Source organism: Eleutherodactylus coqui, chromosome 4 (assembly GCF_035609145.1).
Source record: "Eleutherodactylus coqui strain aEleCoq1 chromosome 4, aEleCoq1.hap1, whole genome shotgun sequence".
NCBI classification, from domain to species: Eukaryota; Metazoa; Chordata; class Amphibia; order Anura; family Eleutherodactylidae; genus Eleutherodactylus; species Eleutherodactylus coqui.
The window spans coordinates 268,578,436-268,605,331 of record NC_089840.1 but is presented as its reverse complement, the minus strand read 5'-3'; the positions used below and the strand labels follow the sequence as shown (position 1 = coordinate 268,605,331).

Sequence of the window (26,896 nt, the reverse complement as noted above, 5' to 3'; positions counted from 1 at the left end):
GCAATCAGAGATTTTTAAATAAAGTAACATATCAGAAAGTCAAACAATGAAGAAGCTTTATTTCCTGAAAACCGCTCTAAGATGTAGTTCAAGTCAGGGGCGTAACTATAGAGGGTGCAGGGGATGCGGTTGCACCCGGGCCCAGGAGCCTTAGGGGGCCCATAAGGCCTCTCTTCTCCATATAGGGAGCGCAGTACTATGAATAAAGCATTATAGTTGGGGGCCCTGTTACAGGTTTTGCAGTGGGGCCCAGAAGCTTCAAGTTATATCTCTGTGCAGCATGGTTTAGGTATGGGTACGGGTACAGATGCAGATAGAAGGGGGCCCCCGGATCACATTTTGCATCAGGGCCCCTGAGCCTTTAGTTACGCCCCTGGTTCAAGTAATAATAAAGAATATGGACGTACGGCTGGTAATAATCCAGCAACACATAGAAATAGTTCTATTTTCCTCCAATCATTTCCTTGATAGAACCTGTGATAAAGTTAATTTGTTTAGTGTCTGACAAAATAACAGATTTTTTGGACTACGACGGCTCGTTCACATGTTAAAAGAACCCATTGATTTCAATATGTTCATTCACATGTGTGTATTTTTCCATGCGATTTTCCATTGGATTAAAAAATACGAGGCACATCCTATTCTGGTGTGTATTACGCAGCAAAATAGGCCATTGAATTGAATGGGTCAGTGCTAATACGCAGGGAACCTCCTGTGTCTTAGGGCTTATTCAGACTAATGTATTTTACACCAGTATTTTCCGTGCATCGTTGTTGGCGTTTACCTTCCCTCCATTATTTTGCCAATATCTCCTTTCCTGGTGTTAATGTTGTCCGTAATCCCCTCCTTCTCTGGTGGTGCAGTCCAGCTTGTGTCCTCAGCGTAGCTGCTAGGTAATTCCCAATAAAATACTTGGACCTTTTCACTTTAGGTAAAAAATGGCATGGAGGAATCTGACGTATGGAGCAGACGACTCCGAGAACATCACATTTTATATAGTGGAGCAGACAGACCTTCGAGAATTACACTCTCTCTTTCCAATTATCCCAGTGCACAGTCCCATGCGTCTTATATACAAAGCCAACCCACATGAGGATTCTCGCCGTAGCTTAACATCATCTACTCATTACATCTTTCATGGAATAGAAATTTTTCTTATTACATAAAAAATGCATGTGATTTCAGCCTTAGGACGGATTCACATGGGCGTATTCGCAAGCGTATTTGTGTGTGCAAAATTTGTGCTGCAGTATGCAGAGAATAGACCCCATTAATTTAAATAGATTCGTTCACATTCCTTTTTTGTGTACGTGGAAGCATACTTAGCATGCTCTACTTATGTGTGCATTTGCGTAGCAAAGCTCTCCATAGATGTCTAAGGGAAGTGCACAAATGGACATACAATATGCTGCACAATTCCTCGGGAAAAAAACACATCTTGAAGAGTTAAGTAGGGAAACACGTAATATAAAAAAATGTTAAAACCTTCTAAACTGTATGTTGACTAATGCTTCTTAACCGATATGAATAGTGGAAAGATTAATACTGAAAGTGTTGTCCCTTTTAAATAATGTTGGAGAAATTGTAGAGGGTGATGAGGAGAAAACATCTATTAAAAAAAAATTTCTCCAGTGTATTCACAGATGCAAATTAAATATCAGATGAGATATAAAGTGATAAAGTAAACTCTTCACTAAATGTCATCAGTCGAACACAAGAAGAAGTGTAGAGCTATCTTAAAAAGATTAAAATAGACACATTTCTGGTTCCAGATGGCATACACCCCAAGGTTTTAAGGGAATTAAGTAATATAATACACAGGCCCTTGTTTCTTATATTCAAGGACTCTATAGTGACAGGGTCTGTTCCACTGGATTGGTGCACAGCCAATGTGGTGCAGATATTCAAAAGGGGGTCAAAAAGAGAACCTGGAAACTACAGGTCGGTAAGTCTTCTATCGTGGGTAAAATCTTTTAGGGGTCTCTAAGTGACGCTATCCTGAAGTACCTCAAGGAAAAAAGCTGTATAATCTGGATCAGCATCGCTCCTGTGAAACCAACCTGATCAACTTCTACGAGAAGATAAGTTCTAGACTGGATCGGGGAGAATCATTGGATATTGTGTATCTGGACTTTTCAAAAGCATTTGATACAATGGGTACTCTAGGGTATTAGAGCCTCCATGCCTGCTCGTATCACATCTTGAGGTGGCACAACAGGGTACTAGAGCCTAAATGCCTGCCTTAATCACATATTTTATCCATACTAGAGGCGGCACAGTAGGGTACAACAGAGCCCCAATGCTCACCTGTATCACATCTTGCATCCACTCTAGAGGCCGTATAACAGAGTTCTAGAACCTCCATGCCCATGCCACATATTGTTTCCAAGCTACAGGCAGTACAACAGGGTACTTAAGGCTCATGCTGACTCGCATCACATCTTGTATCAACGCTAGAGATAGTACAACAGGGTTTTAGAGCCTCCATGCCCGTACCACATATTGTTTCCAAGCTAGAAGCAGTACAACAAGGTACTTAAGCTTCATACCCCTTCGTATCACATGTTGTATCCAAGCTAGACGCAGTACAACAGGATAGTAGAGCCTCCATGCTCATCTGTATCCAATCTTATATCCAAGCTAGAAGAGGCACAACAGCGTACTAGAAACTACGCTGCTACCAGAACAATGCCTGCCTGTATCACATCTTGCTTCCAAGCTAGAGGCAGTACAGCAGGGTACTAGGGTCTACATGCCCGCCTGTATCACATCTTCTATCCAAGCTAGGACGGACTACAACAGGGTACTAGACCCTCCATGCCCACCCTTAACACATCTTGCATCTAAGCTAGAGGCAGTACAATAGGGTACCAGAGCCTCCATGCCTGCCCATATCACATCTTATATCCAAGCTAGAGGCGGTATAACAAAGTACAACATGTTGTATCCAAGTTAAAGGTATTACAAAAGGATACTAGACCTTCCATATTCACCCTTATCACATCTTGCATCCACGCTAGAGGCAGTACAACATTGTTCTAGAGCTCTATGCCCATAGCACCTCTTGCTTCCAAGCTACAGGCAGTACAACAGGGTACTTAAGCTTCAAGCCCACTTTCATTACATATTGAATCCAAGCTAGAGGTAGTACAACTGGGTACTAGAGTAAACATGCCCATCTTTATCACATCTTGTATCCAAGCTAGAGAAGGCCCAACAGGGCACTAGAGCCTAAATGCCCGCTCGTATCACATCTTCTATCCAAGCTACAAGCGGTACAACAGGGTACTAAGGCCTCTATGCGCACCCAAACCCCATTTGCATCCAAGCTAGAGGCGATACAACACGGTACTAGAGCCTCCATGTCCACCTATATCACATTTTTTACCCAAGCTAGGAGCGGTATAGCAGTGTACTAGAGCCTCATGCCCAGCAGTATCACATCTTGTATCCGAACAAGAGGTGGTACAATAGGGTACTAGAGCCTCCATGCCCATGCCACATCTTGTTTCTAAACTAGAGGCAGTGCAACAAGGTACTTAAGCTTCATACCCATTCGTATCACATCTTGTATCCTAGTTATATGCAGTACAACAGGGTACTAGAGCCTCCATGCTCATCTGTATCCAATCTTATGTCCAAGCTAGAAGAGGCACAACAGCGTACCAGTACCTAAATGTCCGCCCGTATCACATCTTATTTCCAAGCTAGAGGCGGTACAGCAGGGCACTAGGGCCTCCATGCCCACCCGTACCAAGGGTGTATCCAAGCTTGAGGCGATGCAAGACGGTATTAAAGCCTCCATGCCCGCCTATATCACATCTTGTATCCAAGAGGTGATACAATAGGATACTAGACCCCACATGCCCACCCTTAACACATCTTGCATATAAGCTAGAGGCAGTACAACAGGGTACTAGAGCCTTCATGACAGCCCGTATCACATCTTGTATCCAAGCTAGAGGCGGTACAACAGAGTATTAGAACCTCCATGCCAGCCTGTATAACATGTTGTATCTAAGCTAGAGGCGTTACAAAAGGATACTAGAGCCTCCATGTTCACCCTTATCACATCTTGTATCCACGCTAGAGGCAGTACAACAGGGTTCTAGAGTCTCTATGCTATACCACTTCTTGTTTCCAAGTTAAAGGCAGTTCAACAAAGAATTTAAGCTTCATGCCCACTCTTTTTACATGTTTTATCCAAGCTAGAGGCAGTACAACAGGGTGCTAGAGTAATCATGCCCATCTGTATCACATCTTGTAAACAAGCTAGAGGAGGCACCGCATGGTACTAGATCCTAAGTGCCTGCCCATATCACATCTTGTAGAGGCAGTACAACAGGGTACAAGAGCCTCCATGCCTGCCTGTATAGCATCTTGTATCTAAGCTAATTAGGTTACAAAAGGGCACTAGAGCCTGCATGTTCACCCCTATCACATTTGTATCCAAGATAGAGGCAGTACAACAGGGTACTAGAGCCTCCATTCCCACATGTACCACATCTTGTATCCAAGCCAGAGGTGGTACAATAGGGTACTAGAGCCTCCATGCGTACCCCTACAACATGTTGTATCCAAGCTAGAAGTGGTACAACAGGGTACTAGACCCTCCATGTGCACCCTTAACACACCTTTTATTCAACCTAGAGGTGGTACTACAGGGTACTAGAGCCTTCATGCCCACCCATATAACATATTGTGTCCAAGCTAGAGGTGTTACAAAAGGGTATCAGAGTCTCCATGTTCACCCTCGTCATATATTATATCCACGCTAGAGGCAGTACAACAGGGTTCTAGAGTCTCCATGTCCATACTACATCTTCTTTCTAAACTAGAGACAGTACAACAGGGTACTTAAGCCTCCATGCCTACTCGTATCACATCTTATAATCAAGGAAGAGGCGGTAAAACAGGTTAGTAGAGGCTCCATGTTCACCTGCACCACATCTTGTATCCAAGCTAGAGGCAGAACTACAGGCTTCTACATCCTAAATGCCCTCCTGTATTACATTTTGTATCCAGGCTAGAAGCAGTACAACAGGGTACTAAAGCCTTCATGCCTGCCTGTATCACATCTTGTATCCAAGGTATAGCCAGCATATCAGGGTACTAAACTCTCCATGCCCACCCTTAACACATCTTTTATCTAAGCCAGGAGCAATATAACAGGGTACTGGAGCCTCCATGCCCACTTGTGTGACATTTTGAATCCAAGCTAGATGCAGTACAACGGGGTACTGGAACCTCCATGTCTGACAATATAACATGTTGTATCCAAGCTAGAGGTGGTACAACAGGGTACTAGACCCTCCCTGCCCACCCATTACACATTTTTTATTCAAGCGAGAGGCAATACAACAGGGAAATAGAGCCTTCATGCCTGCCCATATACCATCTTGTATCCAAGCTAGATGCTTTACAAAAGGGTACCAGAGCCTCCATGTTCACCCTTATCACATGTTTTATCCAATTAGAGGTGGCACAACAGGGAACTAGAGCCTAAATGCTTGCCTGTATCACATCTTTTATCCAAGCTAGAATTAGTACAACAGGGTACTTAAGCCTCATGCCCACTCATATCACATCTTTTATTAAGGCTAGAGGTGGTACAACAGGGTAATAGAGCCTCCATATCCACCCTTAACACATCTTTTATTAAAGCTAGAGGTGGTACAACAGGGTACTAGAGCCTCCATACCCACCCATATAACATCTGGTATCTAAGCTAGAAGCGGTATAGCAGGGTACTAGAGCCTCGATGCTTGCCTATATCTGATCTTGTATCCAAGCTAGAGGTAGTACAACAGGGTACTAGACACTCTATGCCCACCCTTATAACCTCTGGTATCCAAGCTAGAGGCATAACAAAAAGGCATTAGAGTCCCCATGTTCAACCTTATCACATCTTGTTTGCACACTAGAGTTTAAGAGTCTCCATGCCCGTACCACATCTTGTTTCTAAGCTAGCGGCAATACAACAGGGTACTTAAGCCACCATGTCCATATGTATCACATTTTATATCCAAGCAAGAGGCGGTACAACAGGGAAGTAGAGGCTCCATGTCCACCTGCAGCACATCTTGTGTCCAAGCTGGAGGCAGCAAAACAGGGTTTAAGAGCCTTGATGCCTGCCCATATAACATGTTGTATCCAAACTAGATGCGTTACATTAGGGTAATAGAGCCTCCATGCCCAAACTTAACACATCTTTTTCCAAGCTAGTGACGGTACAACAGGGTACTAGATTGTACATGCCCGCTCATATAACAACTGGTATCCAAGCTAGAGGCATTATAAAAAGGAACTAGAGCCTCCATGTTCACCCATATCACATCTTGTTTGCCTGCTAGAGGCGGTAAAACAGGGTTTTAGAGTCTCCATACCCTGACCACATCTTGCTTTCAAGCTAGAGGCAATACAATAGGCTACTTAAGCCTCCATTCCCATGCGTATCACATCTTGTTTCCAAACTAGAGGCAGTACAACAGGATACTAAACACTCTATCCCCACCCTTACCACATCTTTTATCCAAGCTAGAGGCAGTACAGCAGGGTACTAGAGCCTCCGTGCCTGCCCTTGTTACATTTGTATCCAAGCTAAATGCGGTAAAACAGAGTTCTAGAGTCACCATGTCTACACCCCATCTTGTTTTCAAGCTAGAGACAGTACAACATGGTATTAAAGCCTCCACAACCACTTCTATCACATCTGGTATCTAAGCTAGAGGGGTAGAACAAGGTACTAGAGCCTCCGTGCCCATCTGTATCATATCTTGTATCCAAGCTAGCGGTTACAGAAGAGCATTCTAGAGCCTAAATGCCCACCTCTATCACATTTAGTATCCAAGCTAGAAGCGTTACAATAGGGTACTAGAGCCTCCATGCCTCCCTGTATCACATCTTGTCTCCCAACTAGAGGCAGCACAACAGTACTAGAGCCTCCATGCCTGCCCGTATAACATGCTGTATCCAAGCTAGATGCGGTACATCAGGGTTCTAGAGCCTCCATGCCCATCTGTATCACATCTTGCTTCCAAGCTAGAGGTTGTACAACAGATTACTAGACCCTCCATGCCCACCCTTAACACATCTTTTATACAAGCTAGAGGTGGTACACCAGGGAACTATAGCCTCCATGCCCGCCCGTATAACATCTTGTGTCCTGGCTAGAGGCATTACAAAAATGTACTAGAGCCTCCATATTCACCCTTATCACATCTTGTATTCATTCTAGAGACAGTAAAACAGGGTTATAGAGTCTCCATGCCCATACCACATCTTTTATCTTAGCTAGAGGCAGTACAACAGGTTACTAGAGCCTCCATGTCTGCCCTTATCTCATCTTTTATCCAAGCTAGAGGCAGTACAACAGTGTACTAGAGCCTAAATGCCTGCCTGTATACCATGTTGTATCCAAGCGAGATGCTTTACAAAAGGGTACTCGAGCCTCCATTTTCACTCTTATCACACCTTGTATTTAATTTAGAGGTGGTACAACAGGATACTAGAGCCTCTATGCCATTACCACATCTTGTTTCTAAGCTAAAGACCGTACAACAGAGTGTTTAGGCCTCATGCCCACATGAATCACATCTTGTATCCAAGTTAGAGGTGGCACAACAGATCCCTAGAGCCTACATGGCCACCTGTATCACATCTTGTATCCAAGCTAGAGGCAATAGAACAGGTTACTAGACCCTCCATGCCCACTCTAAACACATCTTTTATTCAAGCTAAAGGTGGTACTACACGGTACTAGAGCCTCTATGCCCGCCCGTATAACATCTTGTATCCAAGCTGGAGGTGTTTCAAAAGGGTACTATAGCTTCCATTTTCACCCTTATCATATATTGTATCTACGCTAAAGGCAGTACAATAGGGTTCTAGAGCATCCATGCCCGTACCACATCTTCTTTCCAAGCTAGAGACAGTACAACAGGGTACTTAAGCCTAATGTCCACTCGTATCACATTTTATATTCAAGTTAGAGGCAGTACAAGAGGGTACTAGAGCCTCCAAGCCCATCTGTATCATACCTTGTATCTAAGCTAGAGGCGGCACAGCAGGGTTCTAGAGCCTAAGTGCCTGCCTGTATCACATTTTGTACCCAAGCTAGATGAGGTACAACAGAGTACTCGAGGCAGTAGAACAGGGTACTAGACCCCCCCCCCCCATGCCCACCATTAACATGTCTTTTATCCTAGCTAGAGGCAGTACAATGGGGTACTAGAGCTTCCATGTTCACCCTTATCACATCTTTTATTCAAACTAGAGGTGACACAACAGGGTACTAGACATTAATTGCCAGCCTGTATCACATCTTGTATCCAAGCTGGGGCAGTGCAACAGGGTACTTAAGCCTCATGCCCACTCATATCACATCTTGTATTCAAGCTAGACTTGGTACAACAGGATACTAGAGCCTCTATGCCCATCAGTATTACATCTAGTTTCCAAGCTAGAGGTGGCACAACAGGGTACCAGAACCTAAATGCCCACCCGTATCACATCTTGTATCCAAGTTAGAGGCAGTACAACAGTGTAATAGATCCTCCATGCCTACATGTATCACATCTAGATTTCCAAGCAAGAGGCAATACAACAGGGTACATAAGCCTCTATGCCCACTCGTTTCACATCTTATATCCAAGCTAGAGTTGGTAAAATAGGATACTAGAGCCTCTATGCCCATCAGTATCACATCTTGTATTCAAACTAGAGATGGCATAATAGGATACTATAGCCTAAATGCCTGTCCGTATCACATCTTGTATCCAAGTAGACGCAGTACAACAGGGTACTAGACCCTCCATGTTCACCGTTAACACATCTTTTATCCATGCTAGAGGCAGTCAGTACAACTGGATACTAGAGCCTCCATGCCTGCCTGCATCACATCTTGTATGCAAGCTAGAGGCATTACAACAGGGTACTAGAGCCTGCATGTTCACCCTTATCATATCTTGTATCCACACTAGAGGCAGTACAAATGGGTTCTAGAGCCTCCATGCCTGTACAACATCTTATTTCCAAGCTAGAGGCAGTGCAACAGGATACTAGAGGCTCCATGCCCACCCTTTATACACCTTTTTCCAAGCTAGAGGCGGTACAACAGAGTACCAGAGCCTCCACGCCCACCCTTAACACATCGTTTTTTCCAAGCTAGAAGTGGTACAACAGGGTACTAGAGCCTCATGTCTGCCCATATAACATTTTGTATCCAAGTGTACTAGAACCTACATGTTCATCCTTATCACTTCCTATAACAATGCTAGAGGTGGTACAACAGGGTTTTAGAGCCTCCATGCCCATACAACATCTTGTTTCCAAGCTAGAGGCCGCATAACAGGGTACTAGAGTCTTCATGGTTGCCTGTATAACATGTTGCATCCAAGACAGAGGCAGTACTAGAGCCTCCATGCCCGCTTATATCACATCTTATATCAGAGCTAGGCACAGTACAACAGAGTACTAGACCCTCCATGCCCACCCTTATCACATCTTTTATCCAATCTAGAGGTGGTACAACAGGGTACTAGAGCCTCTTTCCTGCCCGTTTAACATCTTGTATCCAAGCTAGAGGTGTTACTAAAGCATACTAAAGCTTCTATGTTCACCCTTAACACATCTTGTATGCAAGCTAGAAGTTGTAAACAATGTTCTAGAGTCTACATGCCCATACCACATCTTATTTAAAAGCTAAAGGCGGTAGAACAGGGTAGTAGATGCTCCATGTCCAACTGCATCCCATCTTGTATCCAAGCTAGACACAGTACAACAGGGTACTAGACCCCCCATGCCTGCCCATATCACATCTCGTATCGAAGCTAGAGGCAGTACAACAGGGTACTAGAGCCTCCATGCCCACCTATATAGCATTTTGTTTCCAAGCTATAACCGTTACAAAAGAGTACTAGAGCCTCCATGCCTGCCCATATAACATCTTATATCCACGCTAGAGGTGGTACAACAGGGTTATAGAGCCTCCAAGCCTGTACCACATCTTGTTTCCAAGCTAGAGGCTGTACAACAGGGTACTAGAGCCTCCATGCCCACTTGTGTCACATCGTATATCGAATCTAGAGGCGATACAACAAGGTACTAGAGCCTCCATGCCCACAGTATCACATCTTGTATCCAAGCTAGATGCGGTACACAGGGTACTCGAGCCTCTATCCCTTTGCTCTAATACTGTAATCAGTTAAGCTGCTTTCAGGCCAGTGTTAGGGCTCGGATCAGAGGTTTCCGTCTCTCTGCTCAGTTTTTAGAGGAGGGAAAGTGATGTAAAACAGAAATAAATGAATCACTTTTTTTACCCATTGATTTGAATGGTTTTGCAATAAAAACTGCATGCAGTAGTTTTGCTATTTCACATTCCGGGGCAGTTTGGGTGTGACACTCAGCAATTATATCACCGCCAACAGGATGAAAGAGAGCAGGAGTGACCCATCTAGGACAGCTGTATATAATGTAGAATTATTGTGTCACAAGACCAGTCAGAGAGCCAGCATGACTCCGAAAGGCTTTCTCCTGCCTGTACTCCTCCTGTGCCTCCTCCACTCTGCGGGCACATCCAAACCGTAAGTTATGGGGACAAGGGTCCTTATAAAGAGCAAGGAGGCGATCTATCTTATATCATATGTTTCTTTTTTATCTGTCTTTTTTAGTTATGACCCTTGGATTAATCCCCCACATTCTTGTTTGTAGGACCCGTGGAGAGGGAATCTAGACACAGATTCTCAATACAAAATAAGGGATCACCTATCATGGTTTTATTTGCACCATGCAAATGGGGTGCGTGTGCTGCCATTTCTACGCTATTTGAGTAGTCCGACTATTGCTATTCATTCTGAATGGCCAGCACGCTGCACAAATAATGTGGGTGCACTACATAATCGCCGTAGTCTAGCAGCATGATATGATATGTATAGCAAGGCTACATTTATATATTCCAGTGAATGTCATGTCTCTGATGGTAGGAGCATTAGTAGGAGTATTGGTAATAGTACTAGTAGGAAAATAATTAGGTGTATTGGTAGATGCATCAGTAGGAGTATTGGTAATAGAATTGGTAGGAGTATAATTAGGAACATTAATAGGAATATTGGCAATAGTACGGTTTGGGAGTACAGCTTGGAGTATTGGTAGAAGCATGAGTAGGAATGTAGGTAGGAGCATTGGTACGGGCATGAATAGGAGAATTAGTAGGGATGCACCAATGTATTATAGCATTGGTATCAGGATGGGTTGGAATACTGCGGTAGAGGAATATGCTAGGAGTGTGAATGCTAGGAGTATTGGTTGGAGCATTAATTAAGAGTATTGGTATCATAGTATTGGTAGGGGCATTACTAGAAGTATTTGTATGGGCATTGGTTGGAGTATTGCTAATAGAATTGGTAGGGAGAGTGGAAATAGTATTTGTAGGGAAACTACTAGGAGCATTGGTAGAAGTATTCATAATAGCTTTGATTTGAGCTTTGGCAGAAGTATTAGTAGAAGCATTGGTTGGAATTTTACTAGGAGTATTGTTAAGAGCATTGGTAGGAGTGTTGGTAAGAACATTGGTAGGAGTGTTGGTAGAAATATCACAAAGAATATTAGTAGGGGTATTGGCAGGGGTATATTACTAGGAGCATTAGTAGGCGTGTAGCATTGGTGGGAGCATTAGTAGAAGTAATAGTACTGGTAGGAGTAGTAATAGCAGAATTAATAAGAGTATTTGTAATCACAATGGTAGGAGTCCTGGTAGGAGTGTTAGTAGGAGCATTAATAGAAGTATTATCAAGAGTGTTAGTAGGAAAATTGGTTGGAACATTGGTAGAAGCATTAGAAGGAGTATTGGTAATAGTACTGATAGAAGTATGGGTAGGAGTATTGGTCAGAGCATTAGTAGGAGTGTTGATAATAACATTGGTAGGACTATGGGTAGGGCTATTAGAAGCATTTGCAGGAGTATTAACAGGATTAATAGTAGGATTATTGGTAAGAGCATTAGTAACGGCATTGTAGGCATATAGGTAGGAGTATTGGTAGGATAACTAGTAGAAGTATTGGTAATAGCATTGGTAGGTGTATTACTAGGGGAATTATTAGGAGTTTTGGTATAAAGGCATAGGTAGGAACATTAGTAGGAGTATAGGCAGGAGCATTGTTAGGAGTATTGGTATAAAGGCATAAGTAGAAACATTAGTAGGAGTATAGGCAGGAGCATTGTTAGGAGTATTGGTATAAAGGCATACGTAGAAACATTAGTAGGAGTATAGGCAGGAGCATTGTTAGGAGTATTGGGAGATACATTGTTAGGAGTATTGATAATGGTTCCCTTTGTGTCCCTATAGTGGGTATGCATTGACCATTCCTGCAGTACTGAACAGCGGAGTGATTGAAGAAGCATGTATGACTTTTCAAGACTATGAGGAAGCCTTATATATCAATGTGGTACTTCAGTACGCTGGGAGGAACACCACCATATTTGCTGGAAATGTCCCCCCTCCAGAATACAGCTATTGTAGTGACTTCCAGGTAAGTGTCCTGTACCAGAGTACTGGGAGAGAGTAGTTATAGGCTACATCCACCTCATAATGAAATATTTTATTGCTGCAAGACATCTTCAATAAAAAATGAAGCAATGAAAATAGACTTATTTAAAAATTTAGGGCCCATTCAGACGGGCAGATGCGAGTGGTGCCCAAGATTGGCATTGGGCACAACTTGCATCGTACCATCCATGTGCTGTCCATGCAGCAGGGGGCAGTGGACATTGCATGTCTTACTTTCATCTGTGATATGGACCATAATAGGACATGTAGAGATTTTTTTAATTTTTTGCTTCCAGCTGTAAACTATTGATGGTTTATCCTCAAGATAGGTCATCAATAGTAACTCGGTGGGGGTCCATCACCAGGGACTCTGCTGATCACCTGTTTGCAGGGCCGGTGCACTTGTGCACTGAGATGATTTCTGCAGGAAGCAGACAGCTCTGTTCCCACTATAGTGGCCAGTCTTGGTATTGCAGGCGTTGAAAGAAATGGAAATTTTGATGCAATACCAAGCCTGGCCACTGCAGTGAGAATAGAGCTGTCTGCTTCCTGCAGAAATCAGCTCAGTGCACAAGCCCAGAAACAGCTGAGGAGCCAGGATCCCAGGTGGCAGAGTCTTGCCAATCTATTATTGATGATCTATCCTGATGATAGGCCATTAGTTGTTTACAAATAGACAACATCTTAACAACATACTGCATTACATCACCATCTCGCCAACTTGGCCAAAGTTTATTGATGTCACTTAGTATATCACTTTTATTATTTTTGCTAGTTAATGTCAATGTTTCGTGGTCCTTTCCTATGTTTGAAGTTCTTTTACAGGATTGAAAAAATACCTACACAGCAGCTGCTGGCTTCCGCAAACAGCGCCACAACTTGTCTGCAGGTCGTGGGTGCTATTGCACCTCAGTCTCATGCACTCCAATAGAGCAAAAATTGCAATACCAAAAACAACCTGTCATCAGCGGAAGTAGAAGAATCCAGTATTATTTTTTCTAATCCTGTGCAAACCAAACCATAAATTTATGTTTAGATTATATGTCCTTTTTTGTTCCTAGACCGAATTTTCTCTCACTTTCTCAGGTCCCTGTAGTGCAAGCTGATGTCCCCGTCTATGTATGGCTTTCTATCTCTGGAAAAGGTGTGGAGATATTACAGAGGTATTCTGTGGTCATCATTGTGCTTAAAAACATCTATCTGGTCCAAATGGATAAGCCGATCTACAAACCGGGACAAAAAGGTATTGGACTTCTGCTTCAAATGCAGCAACTATATGAGATCCAGGAATCCGGACATTTGGTTCCTGGTCCTCTTGTAGGGTGCTAAAAATAATGTAGCAACAGTTGACAATGTACAACGAGTTGGGTTGAAGTTCTCTAGTCTCCTAATTTGTTTCTAAAATACTACTTACCCCAGAAAGTGGAAAGTATTGTAATTTCTCAGCATAATCGCCCTTTCGACATACACATTTTTCACAATGATGATTCCATGATGGCATGGCCGTTATGAATGCTTCGGTAGGAGTCTGTTTTGCCCACTGGAAAATTGCTGATGCAATAGCGAGAAGACTGGAAAACGTACAAACATGGAGAGTATCCTTCATCCACATCTCACCCATTGTGACAATTGATGGAATGAAGGTACCATTCATGCCGTCATCATATGTGAAGATCGCTGGACACATTGCTACATGTGTAGACTTTTGATCATCAGTCAACATTCTCAAAACCCAATTGGAGGAAACTTTACACATCTTCAGGTCTTCATGTAGATAGTATTCACAGATCCTACTGAAATTTCTTCCACAGTCAATTGATGGTCCTCCATAACCATTTGAACACTCATACAATCATGTTGTCTTACCGACTGGTGTGTGGCCGAGGCTCTTTTGGTTTGTTCTCTCATGACATTCAGCCTTCTTTGAACTGTTGCACCCACAAATACACATTTTGCATGTCCATGACGCTGCATGTCTCACTCAACCACCGATGAATAGGTGTCATTCCACGCAAGTGGAGAACGCTGTTCTTATTAGGCGAGTGTCACGATTGAAAGCATTGAAAACACTTCTAACTCAGGCCGCTGGCACGTGGGTTCTTCGCAGTTAACGATATTGCCATCTGCCCCACTCATCCCTGAAGAATGCAGATGTCTTCTAAAATGTGTCCCATGTTTCTACCTGCTTCTAGTCCTGAGAGAAAAATTAGGAGACCTTTGAACTTGAATGTACTTCATAAAAATAGTGTTTCATTCTCAAAGATCTATCAGCTGACTAGGCTCTGTGGTGATATGATAGTCTTCATTGAAAGTGCCTTCTAGGTAAAGACCTGATGACTGGGTTAGCCGCATGGCTTCCACTGAAGTGATGGGGTGACCTTGCTATACACCAATATGCTAAGTCCTCCAGAATGGCAGTTACTTTTCCATTGGCTTTAGGGAGTTCCTCACAACAGAACATCACATTGAGGTCCAGTAATGGGGTATATAGCAAGGGGTTGTCCTCATGGGACAATTCTCTTAAGATTAATTTACTGTGTTTCCAGGTGTTAATGGGGTTGTACCAAGATTGACTTTTATCACTTATGCACAGGATAAATGATAAACGTCTGATCAGTGGGGTCTTACTACTGAGATCCCCACCGATCCCAAGAACAGGAGTTCCATGTCCTCCTCTCCTCCTCACTACCAGATCAGTGCACTCCCTACAGTGAGGTGGAGATTGAATAGGTGGCGGTTGAGCATGCACAGTGCCACTCAATTAATTTTCAGTGGAACTGCCAGAAATAATTGAGCACTTTTACTTAGATATTTTGGTCAGTCCCACTGAAGATGAATGAAGTAGCACCGTGCATGTGCAACCTCTCCATTCAATCTCCTCCTCACTGCAGGTGGGTACAGGGAGCCTGCAGTGAAGAGAAAAGCAGGCATGGGACCCCAGTTCTCAGGATCAGCGGGGGTCTCACCACTGAGACCCACACCTATCCCATGAATGAGAGTTCCATGTCTCCTCCTCATCATCACTGTGGAATCGCTGTACCTCCAAAAGTGAGGAGGAGATTGAATGGGTGGTGGTCACACATGCACGGTGCTGCTTCATTCATCTTCATCTTCAATCAGACTGCTGGAAATAGCTGAGTGCTTGTAGCCCCACTGAAATGAATGGAGCGGCACTGCTTATGTGTGACCACATCAGAGTGGGTGGGTACAGTGATGAGAAAAGGAAGACATAAGACCCTTGTTCTCAGCATTGGTGGGGGTCTCAGTGATAAGATTCTCACCAATTAGACTTTTAGCATCTATCCTGTGAATAAGTGATAAAAGTCCATCTTGGTACAAACCCTATAAGGGGAGATTACTCACTGTTAAAGGGGTTGTCCAGCTCTGAAAGATTCATGGCCTATCGGCAAGATAGGTTTATTAATAACTGATCAGCAGGAAACCACCGGCCAAGCAAGTAGAGCCCAGTTTGACCTCACTTATGGAAGAATTTTTGTCTTTCTTTGAGCCCAGTAGCCCAACTGATCTGCTGTTTTGGTATACAGAGCAGGAAGCAGACAACTTCGTACATTGTGCAGTGGCCAAGCATGGTATTGCAGGCACAGCTCCCATTCATTCCCAGGTCTTCTTTAAGTGGGGTCAAAGTGGGCTCCAATTGCTGGGAGGATGTAAAAAACAAAAAAAGGAAGTCTTTAAAGGGTTATTGTACAGATGTGGCAAAGTCTAACTTAGGTATCCAGTATACAAAAAACTATTTTAGGCGCTCTGAAGGAACATGCACATTTAAATATAAATGCAGGGTATTCCTGCTGAATTTATTGCAAAGTAAACTAAAATAATGGCAAAATAGCAAAATGCCAAAAACAAATTATGCACATATGCAACGCGTTTCGTCGCTCTTATGGCGACTTTCTCAAGCATAAACTTCCATAGTCACATACAACTATTTATATGTACAAGCAAACACTTACATAAGAACACTGACCAATCCTGCTTCTTTCTTTGTTTCCTCCAGCGTGTCCTAATGGAAATGCACGCTGGGGATTGCCGCCCCGTGCAGTCCATAGGACTTCCGGGTTGCGGCCACCACGTAAAACGTCATGACGCTCCAGGCGTCATGACTAATATCCGGTGTATATACGTGGGCTTTACAACCCGGTCTATGGGATTTCCGGGCTGTGACCAGCACGTAAGGCGTCATGACGCATCGGTCGTCATGACTACCATCCGGCGGATATACCTGGAATGTATTCCCCACGGCTCTCCATCCGGAGGTGAGATACACTGATGTTTCCCCGTCCTATGTCATGTGACCGCACCTAATGTGTATCGTTGCCATGGTTACATTACTAGTCCCGGATCCCGGGTCAGTTTCAAATTACAAAACGCCATCTTTACTCCGATCCGCTGCTGTCAGGCAAGGGGGCCTGATACTCCAATATACCCAACATACAGGATATTTGTGTGTGTTACATTATAAAATTAATAAAACATGGGAATAAATATGTATATACACATGTGTATATGAAAACTAGTTTCTACACACATGTGTATATAAACCTACATACACACTTGTGCCAAACTTGCAAAAGAAAATGTTTCCTTGATTTATAAATATTTATACCATAAAAACATTTTTCCCTTTGGTATAACTTTCAAATAATTAAAATAATTAAAATTTCTCTAAAACTTCATTTAAACCCTGTGGGACCAGTGAGCCTAACTTAAAAATCCAGTACATCTCCTTTATCCTTAAGCAGTTAACCGATTTTACAGATATTTTCTCTAACGGAGTCACTTTTAACAATGAGGGGTCGCAGTTATGGGATAAACTGTAATGTCTCGAGACACTATGTTTTGTGAAACCCTTCTTAATATTACTTTTATGTTGAGAGATTCTCGAACTAAGACAATTAGTGGTTCTTCCCACATATCTCTTCCCGCAGGGGCATTCAAGTAGGTATATCACGTACCTCGACTTACATGTTAGATATTGTTTTATGGGTATTTTCTCGCTGTCTTTACTTTTTATTTCTATAGTGCCATGTAGTATATGTATACAGCTTTTACATCGTTTTTTACCACACCTGAATGCCCCTGTTTTCCCTTTTGGATCATGTTTATCCTCTATATGTAATCTTTTTTCTTTTCTTGGACAAGATGGTGCCAGGAGGTTTTTGAAAGTTTTATTTTTTCTAAATATGCATATCGGTTGTATACTCAGGCTGTTCCCCAAATAGGGATCATTTTTAAGGAGGGGCCAATGTTTCCGAATAATATTCTTGATCCTATTGTGATGGATACTGTATTTTGTGATAAATGTAGTCTTTGATCTCATTTCGTTGTTATTCCCTTTGTCTTTACTCCTAATAATATTCCCATCCCCATTTCCGCTGTTTTTGTTTTTTCCTTTTATATTTCTACCTGGCCCCCTTATTTGTACTTCTGAGATCACCCTTTTATATGCTCCCTCAACAACTTTTTTGGGGTACCTCTTTTCCTCAAACCGTTTTTTAATAATTTTTGCTTGTTGTTCAAAAACCAGCATATCGGAACAATTTCTCTGTATCCTTTTTAACTGCCCATAAGGCACATTCGTTTTCCATTGTTTCAAATGGCAACTTGAGAACTCCAGATAGCTGTTCGTATCAACTTTTTTAAAAAACGTTTTAGTGATGACTCTATCTTCCTTTGCTGAGATCTCTAAGTCTAAAAATACTACTCTCTGTTTATCAATAGTATCTGTGAATCTCAAATTGCAATTATTATGATTGAGGGCCTTGATGTAATCTTTTAACGACTCCATGCCACCGTCCCAAATAATCAGAATGTCGTCAATGTACCTTTTGTACATGACGATTCTGGGATCTACAAATTTATCCCTTTCGAAAATGCCCATAAACAAGTTGGCAACACTTGGCGCACATTTCGTGCCCATTGCCGTCCCTCGGATCTGCTTGTAAAATTCTCCATTATACGAAAAATAATTATGACTGAGAATAAATGCAATGGCTTCCACAACAAACTGTCTCTGTTGTGGGGGCATAAGTGGGTCCTCTTGGAGTATACTATTAATGGCATCTAATCCCTGTACATGGGAAATGTTAGTATACAATGCCTCCACATCTAATGTGCACCATATATACGTGTCTTGCCATTTTTGTGTCCTCAATGTCTCTAAAAGATGACCCGTGTCTCTGATATATGATGGGAGTGATTTAACATATCCTTGTAATAGGGCATCAACATATTCTGAGAGATGGTTCGTGATGGCACTCATGCCCGCTCTCGTTCATGGGGAATAATTGCAATCCCCGATCCCTATCACGAACGGGGTTCAGCGGGTTACCCGCACCTGTCGGCGAAGGGTAGACACACGCTGGTCCGTTCAGTGTAGCGCGCGTGCAGCCCCGGACATCTAAGGGCATCACAGACCTGTTATTGCTCGATCTCGCGTGGCTGAAAGCCACTTGTCCCTCTAAGAAGCTGGACGTGGACCGCCGGGGGTCGCGTAGCTAGTTAGCATGGGGGAGTCTCGTTCGTTATCGGAATTAACCAGACAAATCGCTCCACCAACTAAGAACGGCCATGCATTCTGTGATCGAGATCGAGCAATAACAGGTCTGTGATGCCCTTAGATGTCCGGGGCTGCACGCGCGCTACACTGAACGGACCAGCGTGTGTCTACCCTTCGCCGACAGGTGCGGGTAACCCGCTGAACCCCGTTCGTGATAGGGATCGGGGATTGCAATTATTCCCCATGAACGAGAGCGGGCATGAGTGCCATCACGAACCATCTCTCAGAATATGTTGATGCCCTATTACAAGGATATGTTAAATCACTCCCATCATATATCAGAGACACGGGTCATCTTTTAGAGACATTGAGGACACAAAAATGGCAAGACACGTATATATGGTGCACATTAGATGTGGAGGCATTGTATACTAACATTTCCCATGTACAGGGATTAGATGCCATTAATAGTATACTCCAAGAGGACCCACTTATGCCCCCACAACAGAGACAGTTTGTTGTGGAAGCCATTGCATTTATTCTCAGTCATAATTATTTTTCGTATAATGGAGAATTTTACAAGCAGATCCGAGGGACGGCAATGGGCACGAAATGTGCGCCAAGTGTTGCCAACTTGTTTATGGGCATTTTCGAAAGGGATAAATTTGTAGATCCCAGAATCGTCATGTACAAAAGGTACATTGACGACATTCTGATTATTTGGGACGGTGGCATGGAGTCGTTAAAAGATTACATCAAGGCCCTCAATCATAATAATTGCAATTTGAGATTCACAGATACTATTGATAAACAGAGAGTAGTATTTTTAGACTTAGAGATCTCAGCAAAGGAAGATAGAGTCATCACTAAAACGTTTTTTAAAAAAGTTGATACGAACAGCTATCTGGAGTTCTCAAGTTGCCATTTGAAACAATGGAAAACGAATGTGCCTTATGGGCAGTTAAAAAGGATACAGAGAAATTGTTCCGATATGCTGGTTTTTGAACAACAAGCAAAAATTATTAAAAAACGGTTTGAGGAAAAGAGGTACCCCAAAAAAGTTGTTGAGGGAGCATATAAAAGGGTGATCTCAGAAGTACAAATAAGGGGGCCAGGTAGAAATATAAAAGGAAAAAACAAAAACAGCGGAAATGGGGATGGGAATATTATTAGGAGTAAAGACAAAGGGAATAACAACGAAATGAGATCAAAGACTACATTTATCACAAAATACAGTATCCATCACAATAGGATCAAGAATATTATTCGGAAACATTGGCCCCTCCTTAAAAATGATCCCTATTTGGGGAACAGCCTGAGTATACAACCGATATGCATATTTAGAAAAAATAAAACTTTCAAAAACCTCCTGGCACCATCTTGTCCAAGAAAAGAAAAAAGATTACATATAGAGGATAAACATGATCCAAAAGGGAAAACAGGGGCATTCAGGTGTGGTAAAAAACGATGTAAAAGCTGTATACATATACTACATGGCACTATAGAAATAAAAAGTAAAGACAGCGAGAAAATACCCATAAAACAATATCTAACATGTAAGTCGAGGTACGTGATATACCTACTTGAATGCCCCTGCGGGAAGAGATATGTGGGAAGAACCACTAATTGTCTTAGTTCGAGAATCTCTCAACATAAAAGTAATATTAAGAAGGGTTTCACAAAACATAGTGTCTCGAGACATTACAGTTTATCCCATAACTGCGACCCCTCATTGTTAAAAGTGACTCCGTTAGAGAAAATATCTGTAAAATCGGTTAACTGCTTAAGGATAAAGGAGATGTACTGGATTTTTAAGTTAGGCTCACTGGTCCCACAGGGTTTAAATGAAGTTTTAGAGAAATTTTAATTATTTTAATTATTTGAAAGTTATACCAAAGGGAAAAATGTTTTTATGGTATAAATATTTATAAATCAAGGAAACATTTTCTTTTGCAAGTTTGGCACAAGTGTGTATGTAGGTTTATATACACATGTGTGTAGAAACTAGTTTTCATATACACATGTGTATATACATATTTATTCCCATGTTTTATTAATTTTATAATGTAACACACACAAATATCCTGTATGTTGGGTATATTGGAGTATCAGGCCCCCTTGCCTGACAGCAGCGGATCGGAGTAAAGATGGCGTTTTGTAATTTGAAACTGACCCGGGATCCGGGACTAGTAATGTAACCATGGCAACGATACACATTAGGTGCGGTCACATGACATAGGACGGGGAAACATCAGTGTATCTCACCTCCGGATGGAGAGCCGTGGGGAATACATTCCAGGTATATCCGCCGGATGGTAGTCATGACGACCGATGCGTCATGACGCCTTACGTGCTGGTCACAGCCCGGAAATCCCATAGACCGGGTTGTAAAGCCCACGTATATACACCGGATATTAGTCATGACGCCTGGAGCGTCATGACGTTTTACGTGGTGGCCGCAACCCGGAAGTCCTATGGACTGCACGGGGCGGCAATCCCCAGCGTGCATTTCCATTAGGACACGCTGGAGGAAACAAAGAAAGAAGCAGGATTGGTCAGTGTTCTTATGTAAGTGTTTGCTTGTACATATAAATAGTTGTATGTGACTATGGAAGTTTATGCTTGAGAAAGTCGCCATAAGAGCGACGAAACGCGTTGCATATGTGCATAATTTGTTTTTGGCATTTTGCTATTTTGCCATTATTTTAGTTTACTTTGCAATAAATTCAGCAGGAATACCCTGCATTTATATTTAAATGTGCATGTTCCTTCAGAGCGCCTAAAATAGTTTTTTGTATACTGGATACCTGTGTTCCTTCTGAGGAGTTGCATCCCCTTGTTTTTGGGGGATACAACAATTTTTGGGCAAGCTCCTCCCTGTACCCACGGGGGGTTATAGAAGAAACACACGTTTGTTCGTTTCCTGTGGATCCTGCGGACAATTGTCCTTTGTTACTACGTGCAGACCTGGACTTGGAGGTGTAGAGTGGATGGGTCCTCCCCGTATGGGAAGCATCCTCCACATACACCGGGTAAGTCATCTTTTCTAATCTACATTTTGCAACAATGGTTGGTTGTCTTGGATATTCGTAAGAAGGGCGCTGTCCTCATTTCTTTTCATTTTTCAAAGTCTAACTTAATTGTGGTAACTTGCTGCAACAAGTTCTCTTAACACAACAAAAGCCATTGGAAAGCTTTTGGAAGGGCAAAAATAATGCGACAAAAAATCTTTTTTTGAAGCATTGAGTATAGGGTTAAACTTTGCTGCATCTCTGTTGTGTTGCCAACTTTCTGTGAGGTCTTTATGTTCCTTTATTTACTAGGAAAATAAGTAGTACTAATCCTGGGTTCTACATTTTCTCCTCAGTGCTCTTTAATCTCGTCTCACTAAATGCAGAGCTGCTTCCTATTGATACAACGGTGAGTCTCCTGTTATGAGGTTTGCTGGATCCTGGGTGATTTATTAAATCAAAAACAATCTAAAAATACCCTGAATGACCACTTTACTAGAAACACCTTCTGCTACCTCATGATTGGCTCTTCCCTGTATGAAAAGTCTCCCCATGACCGCGGAGTGCAACATAAAATCACGTGACAAGTTTTCTGTGGATCAGTTTCAGTGTGAATCGACATCAGATGCAAAATCCAGTGAGGCCGGGTCATCAGTGCCAGACTAGCTAGGGCCAGGATTTCACTGCCAACTGGAATAGGTGATAAAAGTGAATTTTGATACAACCTCTTTAACCCCTTAACGACCAATGACGTACCTGGTACGTCATGGAGCGTCGGGGTATGTATGAAGAGAGGTTGCGATGCAACCTCTCTTCATACAGTGCGGGCATCAGCTGTTTATAACAGCTGACATCCGCGGGCAATAGCCGCGAGCGGCCGCGCGGCCGATCGTGGCTATTAACCATTTAAATGCCGCTGTCAATTCTGACAGCGGCATTTAAATCCCCCGAACGATGTTCGGGGGTCCCGCACGGCCCCCCCGCGGTGAGATCGGGTGAGCCGTGCATGTGTCATGGCAGCCGGGGGCCTAATGAAAGGCCCCAGGGCTGCCTTAGCAGACTGCCTATCAAGCCGTCCCCGTGGGGTGGCTTCATAGGCTGCCTGTCAAAAATCAATATGACGTAATGCTATAGCATTACGTCATACTGCAGGAGCGATCAAAGCATCGCATCTTAAAGTCCCCCAGGGGGACTTCAAAGTAAAGTTAAAAAAAAATCAATAAAGTTTTTTTCTAATTGAAAAAAAAAAAAAGTTGTAAAAGTTTAAATCACCCCCCTTTTGCCATATCTATTATTAAAAAATCTAAATAATAAATTAAAAATATGTATTTGGTATCACCGCGTCCGTAAAAGTCCGAACTATCAAAGTAGCACATAATTTTTCCCGCACGGTGAACGTCGTTCGAAAAAAGAAATGAAGAACGCCAGAAATGCATTTTTTTACTTACCCTGTCTCCCAGAAAAAACGCAATAAAAAGCGATCAAAAAGTCGTATGTATTCCAAAACGGTACTATCAGAAACTACAGGACATCCCGCAAAAAATGAAACCTTGCTCAACTACGTAGACGGAAAAATAAAAAAGTTATTGCGCGCACAAAATGACCGCAGAAAATAATTGAAAAAAATTTTATGTCTTTAAAAAAAAAAAAGAGGAGTATAGTAAAAAAAAAACTAAACAAGTTTGGCATCGTAGTAATCGTACCGACCCATAGAATAAAGTTATCGTGTTGTTTTTGTTGCCATTTGTGCGCCGTAGAAGCAAGACGCACTAAAAGATGGCAAAATGTCGGTTTTTTTTCATTTTACTCCACTTAGAATTTTTTAAAAGTTTTTCAGTACATTATATGGTACTTTAAATAGCACCATTAAAAAATACAACTCGTCCCGCAAAAAACACGCCCTCATACAGCGACGTGGATGGATAAATAAACTAGTTATGATTTTTTTAAAGGGGGGAGGAAAAAACGAAAATGGAAAAAGAAAAATGCCCGCGTCATTAAGGGGTTAAAGAGTTTTCCAGGATCGGAAATAAGGACCTTTTTTTACCCAGAAGCCATTATAATAGTTCCTGGTATTGTAGTTCATCCCCATTCCAGTCAAAAGGTCTGGACTGCAGTATGAGATAGCCAATGGATAAGAGTGGCACTCTTACTGGCAGAAAAGCGTTCTGGTCCTGGACAATCAATCCCTTTATTGTGAGATACTCAGCTAGTTCCACTAGACCCTTCTCCATCTACACCCCGATTGCCTGTCCTCTTGGGTCCATGCTTGAAGGATATGGTCTACATGATATAAGGAGAAGTTTCTAATCTTTAGTTTAAAGAAATTGATGTACCCAACTAAATTGTGTTATTTTTGTCTTTCAGTATCCTGTGGTTTATCTGACGGTAAGAAAACCAATATACCATATATTATATAACGTACGAACTGTAATGCTATCTGCTTTGCATAAGAAATCCCATAGAAATGAATGTCATAATAGAGAATCACTATCAGAGGTGCAGAAGTAGCAACCATATGTAGGATCTGGTAACTGATGGCATCCAAAGACCTCTCTGCTACATATGAAAATACTAGAATTATAAATGGCACTCGGTAGTTGGGGGCTTCTTACATAGACATATACATATAGACATTAGGGGGCAAAATCTTCCAGTCGTGCTTCTGCCAGACTGTTCTTATATATTTATTTCTGTTGAGCTGCTATGCCAACTTTTCTTTTCCAGTGGCTGCTGTCCACATGCACTGCGTCACAGAGAAAATACCAAGCCATGAAGAAATGCTCAATTTTGAGAAGAAACTCAACATACAGACAGAGAATTAAGTTCTGCATGGTTGATTTTAATTTTGCACAGTTACACATCTCCTGCAGCCCAATAAGCAGGATGGTCAATAACTAGTGGGGGCATCATTTGGGCAATACAGTCTTTAACACAGCGTGGCATCTAATCAATGAGTGCTGGAATACTGTCCTGGGGTGATGTTGACCATTTGGTATTGATCGTAGTCCACAGATCATCTTCATTACTTGGCTGTGGGAGATCATTCAGTCTATGTCCAATCGCATTCCACAGATTCTCAACTGGAGAGAGATTGGCCAAGGAATAACCTGGACACCTTGCAAGGCATACCTGCTGATGTTCACTGTGTGGAGCTGCATGTTATCCTGCTCGAAAATGGTGTTGGATATGTCCTGAAGATCTGGTAGTGCAATGGGTTGCAGCACATCATCAACTTAGCGATGTGGAATTAATGTGCCCTTGATGTGTACTGGAGGTGAATGGCTGTTGATGGCACCCCACGCCATGACTCCACATTGACGAGCTGTGAAGAAAGATCAGCCCAATTGCCACATTCCCTCCAGACCTTCACTTGGCAATTATCATTGCCAAGACAGAATCCAGAATACACTATGCCATTCATCACGTCAAGTAGCCCTGGAGCGATACCACTGCAAACATGGTGTGATGTAAGGAACATTCTTTTCAATGGACTGCTTGACCGAAAACATGCTGTTATGGTATACCCTTGATACGCCAGCCCGGGTTGCCCTGGATCTCACTCACAACCCCTGTCCCTGCTGCTTGCCTCCACTCCTGGCTAACCCCAGGCGGGCAACTGGGCGGCGGTCCCTACTCTCACTAGGCACCGAGAAGGGAAGCTGGCATACCTGATGGAAGGGTAAAATACTGACAGAAAAGGTAGATGAAAAGCAACCACTAAAAGCAACGAACAAACTAATCACATCCAAGGCAGATGGAAAAACCTGGTAGATGGTAGCAACTATAGCAGACAAGCTGATAGAGGCAGGAGACCTACAGAGGCAGACAAGCTAGCACATTGAAGGAAACCAATAACTGTCAGTGACTGCAAGTCTCTGCCAGACCTTTAAACAAAAGCCTTCACCCAGGGGCAGAGAGAGGGAGACAGCCCACTCCAAGCAGATCATAATGAAAGGGAGCTCGTGCACAGCAGCAGCTGCACTCACAGGTGCGCGCGCATGGCACCGCGCGCCACCAGCATGACTCTGGCCAGGCACTTGCGCCCCCTGCAGCCAGACAACAAGCCGGGGGACACGCCCCGACCGTGGGACCCCGCACACCGCCGCCCCGGGAGGACCAGAAACCGCCGCTTAGTAACACGCGCCCTATCCAATCTTCAAGAAACTGTCAATATCGATACTGGAGCATCTAAATCTGCCCGTGCATTCTGCAGGATGTGTCCAGCTGTGGACTGTGGAGCTGCTACTGAATGAAGCCAGATGTATTGATATGTGCATTGTGACTCAGTGCCCTAGTTCTACAATGCCAATGCACATTTTGTTCTGCTGGCCAACATCTCCAAATTCGACCCACAGGTGTGATATTCCATTGAGTTTCTGTCATGATATGACACAGAAACCAACTGGCTGTATGTAGCACTAAGTTGAAACCTCTGGTAAACTCATACAGTTGATGAAATGGCTCTCAATGACGTCCTAGAGGCAACTTCACTTAATTTTTATCTAGACCCAAAAAACAATGATACAAAACAGTTTCCATAGGTGTGACATTGTCTCTAAAGTTAGCTTCACAGATTGGTATTCCCGTTTTATTACACTCCTAAATTATGTGATTGGCCTGAAACTTCATCAATTTGTAGAACTTGTTTTATAAACATAACTTGGCAATTGTATTAGGCTGGAACGAGATCTTCGTGATGTGGCATTTTCTCTGTAACGCAGTGTATTTCCTATATAATGTGCATAATGGAAGGATGCCAAATTGTCCTTCCAATGGAAATATATTGTCAACTCACCGGACCCAGCATGGGCACCAAAATG

The 26,896-nt window shown here is 42.7% G+C and overlaps 1 protein-coding gene across 1 annotated transcript in view; it reads left to right on the top strand.

The window, feature by feature from the left end:
* Positions 1–10,497: 10,497 nt before the first annotated feature.
* Positions 10,498–26,896, top strand: part of LOC136626339 (ovostatin-like) — a 206,366-nt gene continuing 189,967 nt past the window's right edge. The window contains exon 1 of the mRNA XM_066601316.1: positions 10,498–10,583. Coding sequence (XP_066457413.1) covers positions 10,513–10,583 — 71 coding nt within the window. The 5' untranslated portion in view covers positions 10,498–10,512. The remainder of the gene's footprint in view (positions 10,584–26,896) is intronic.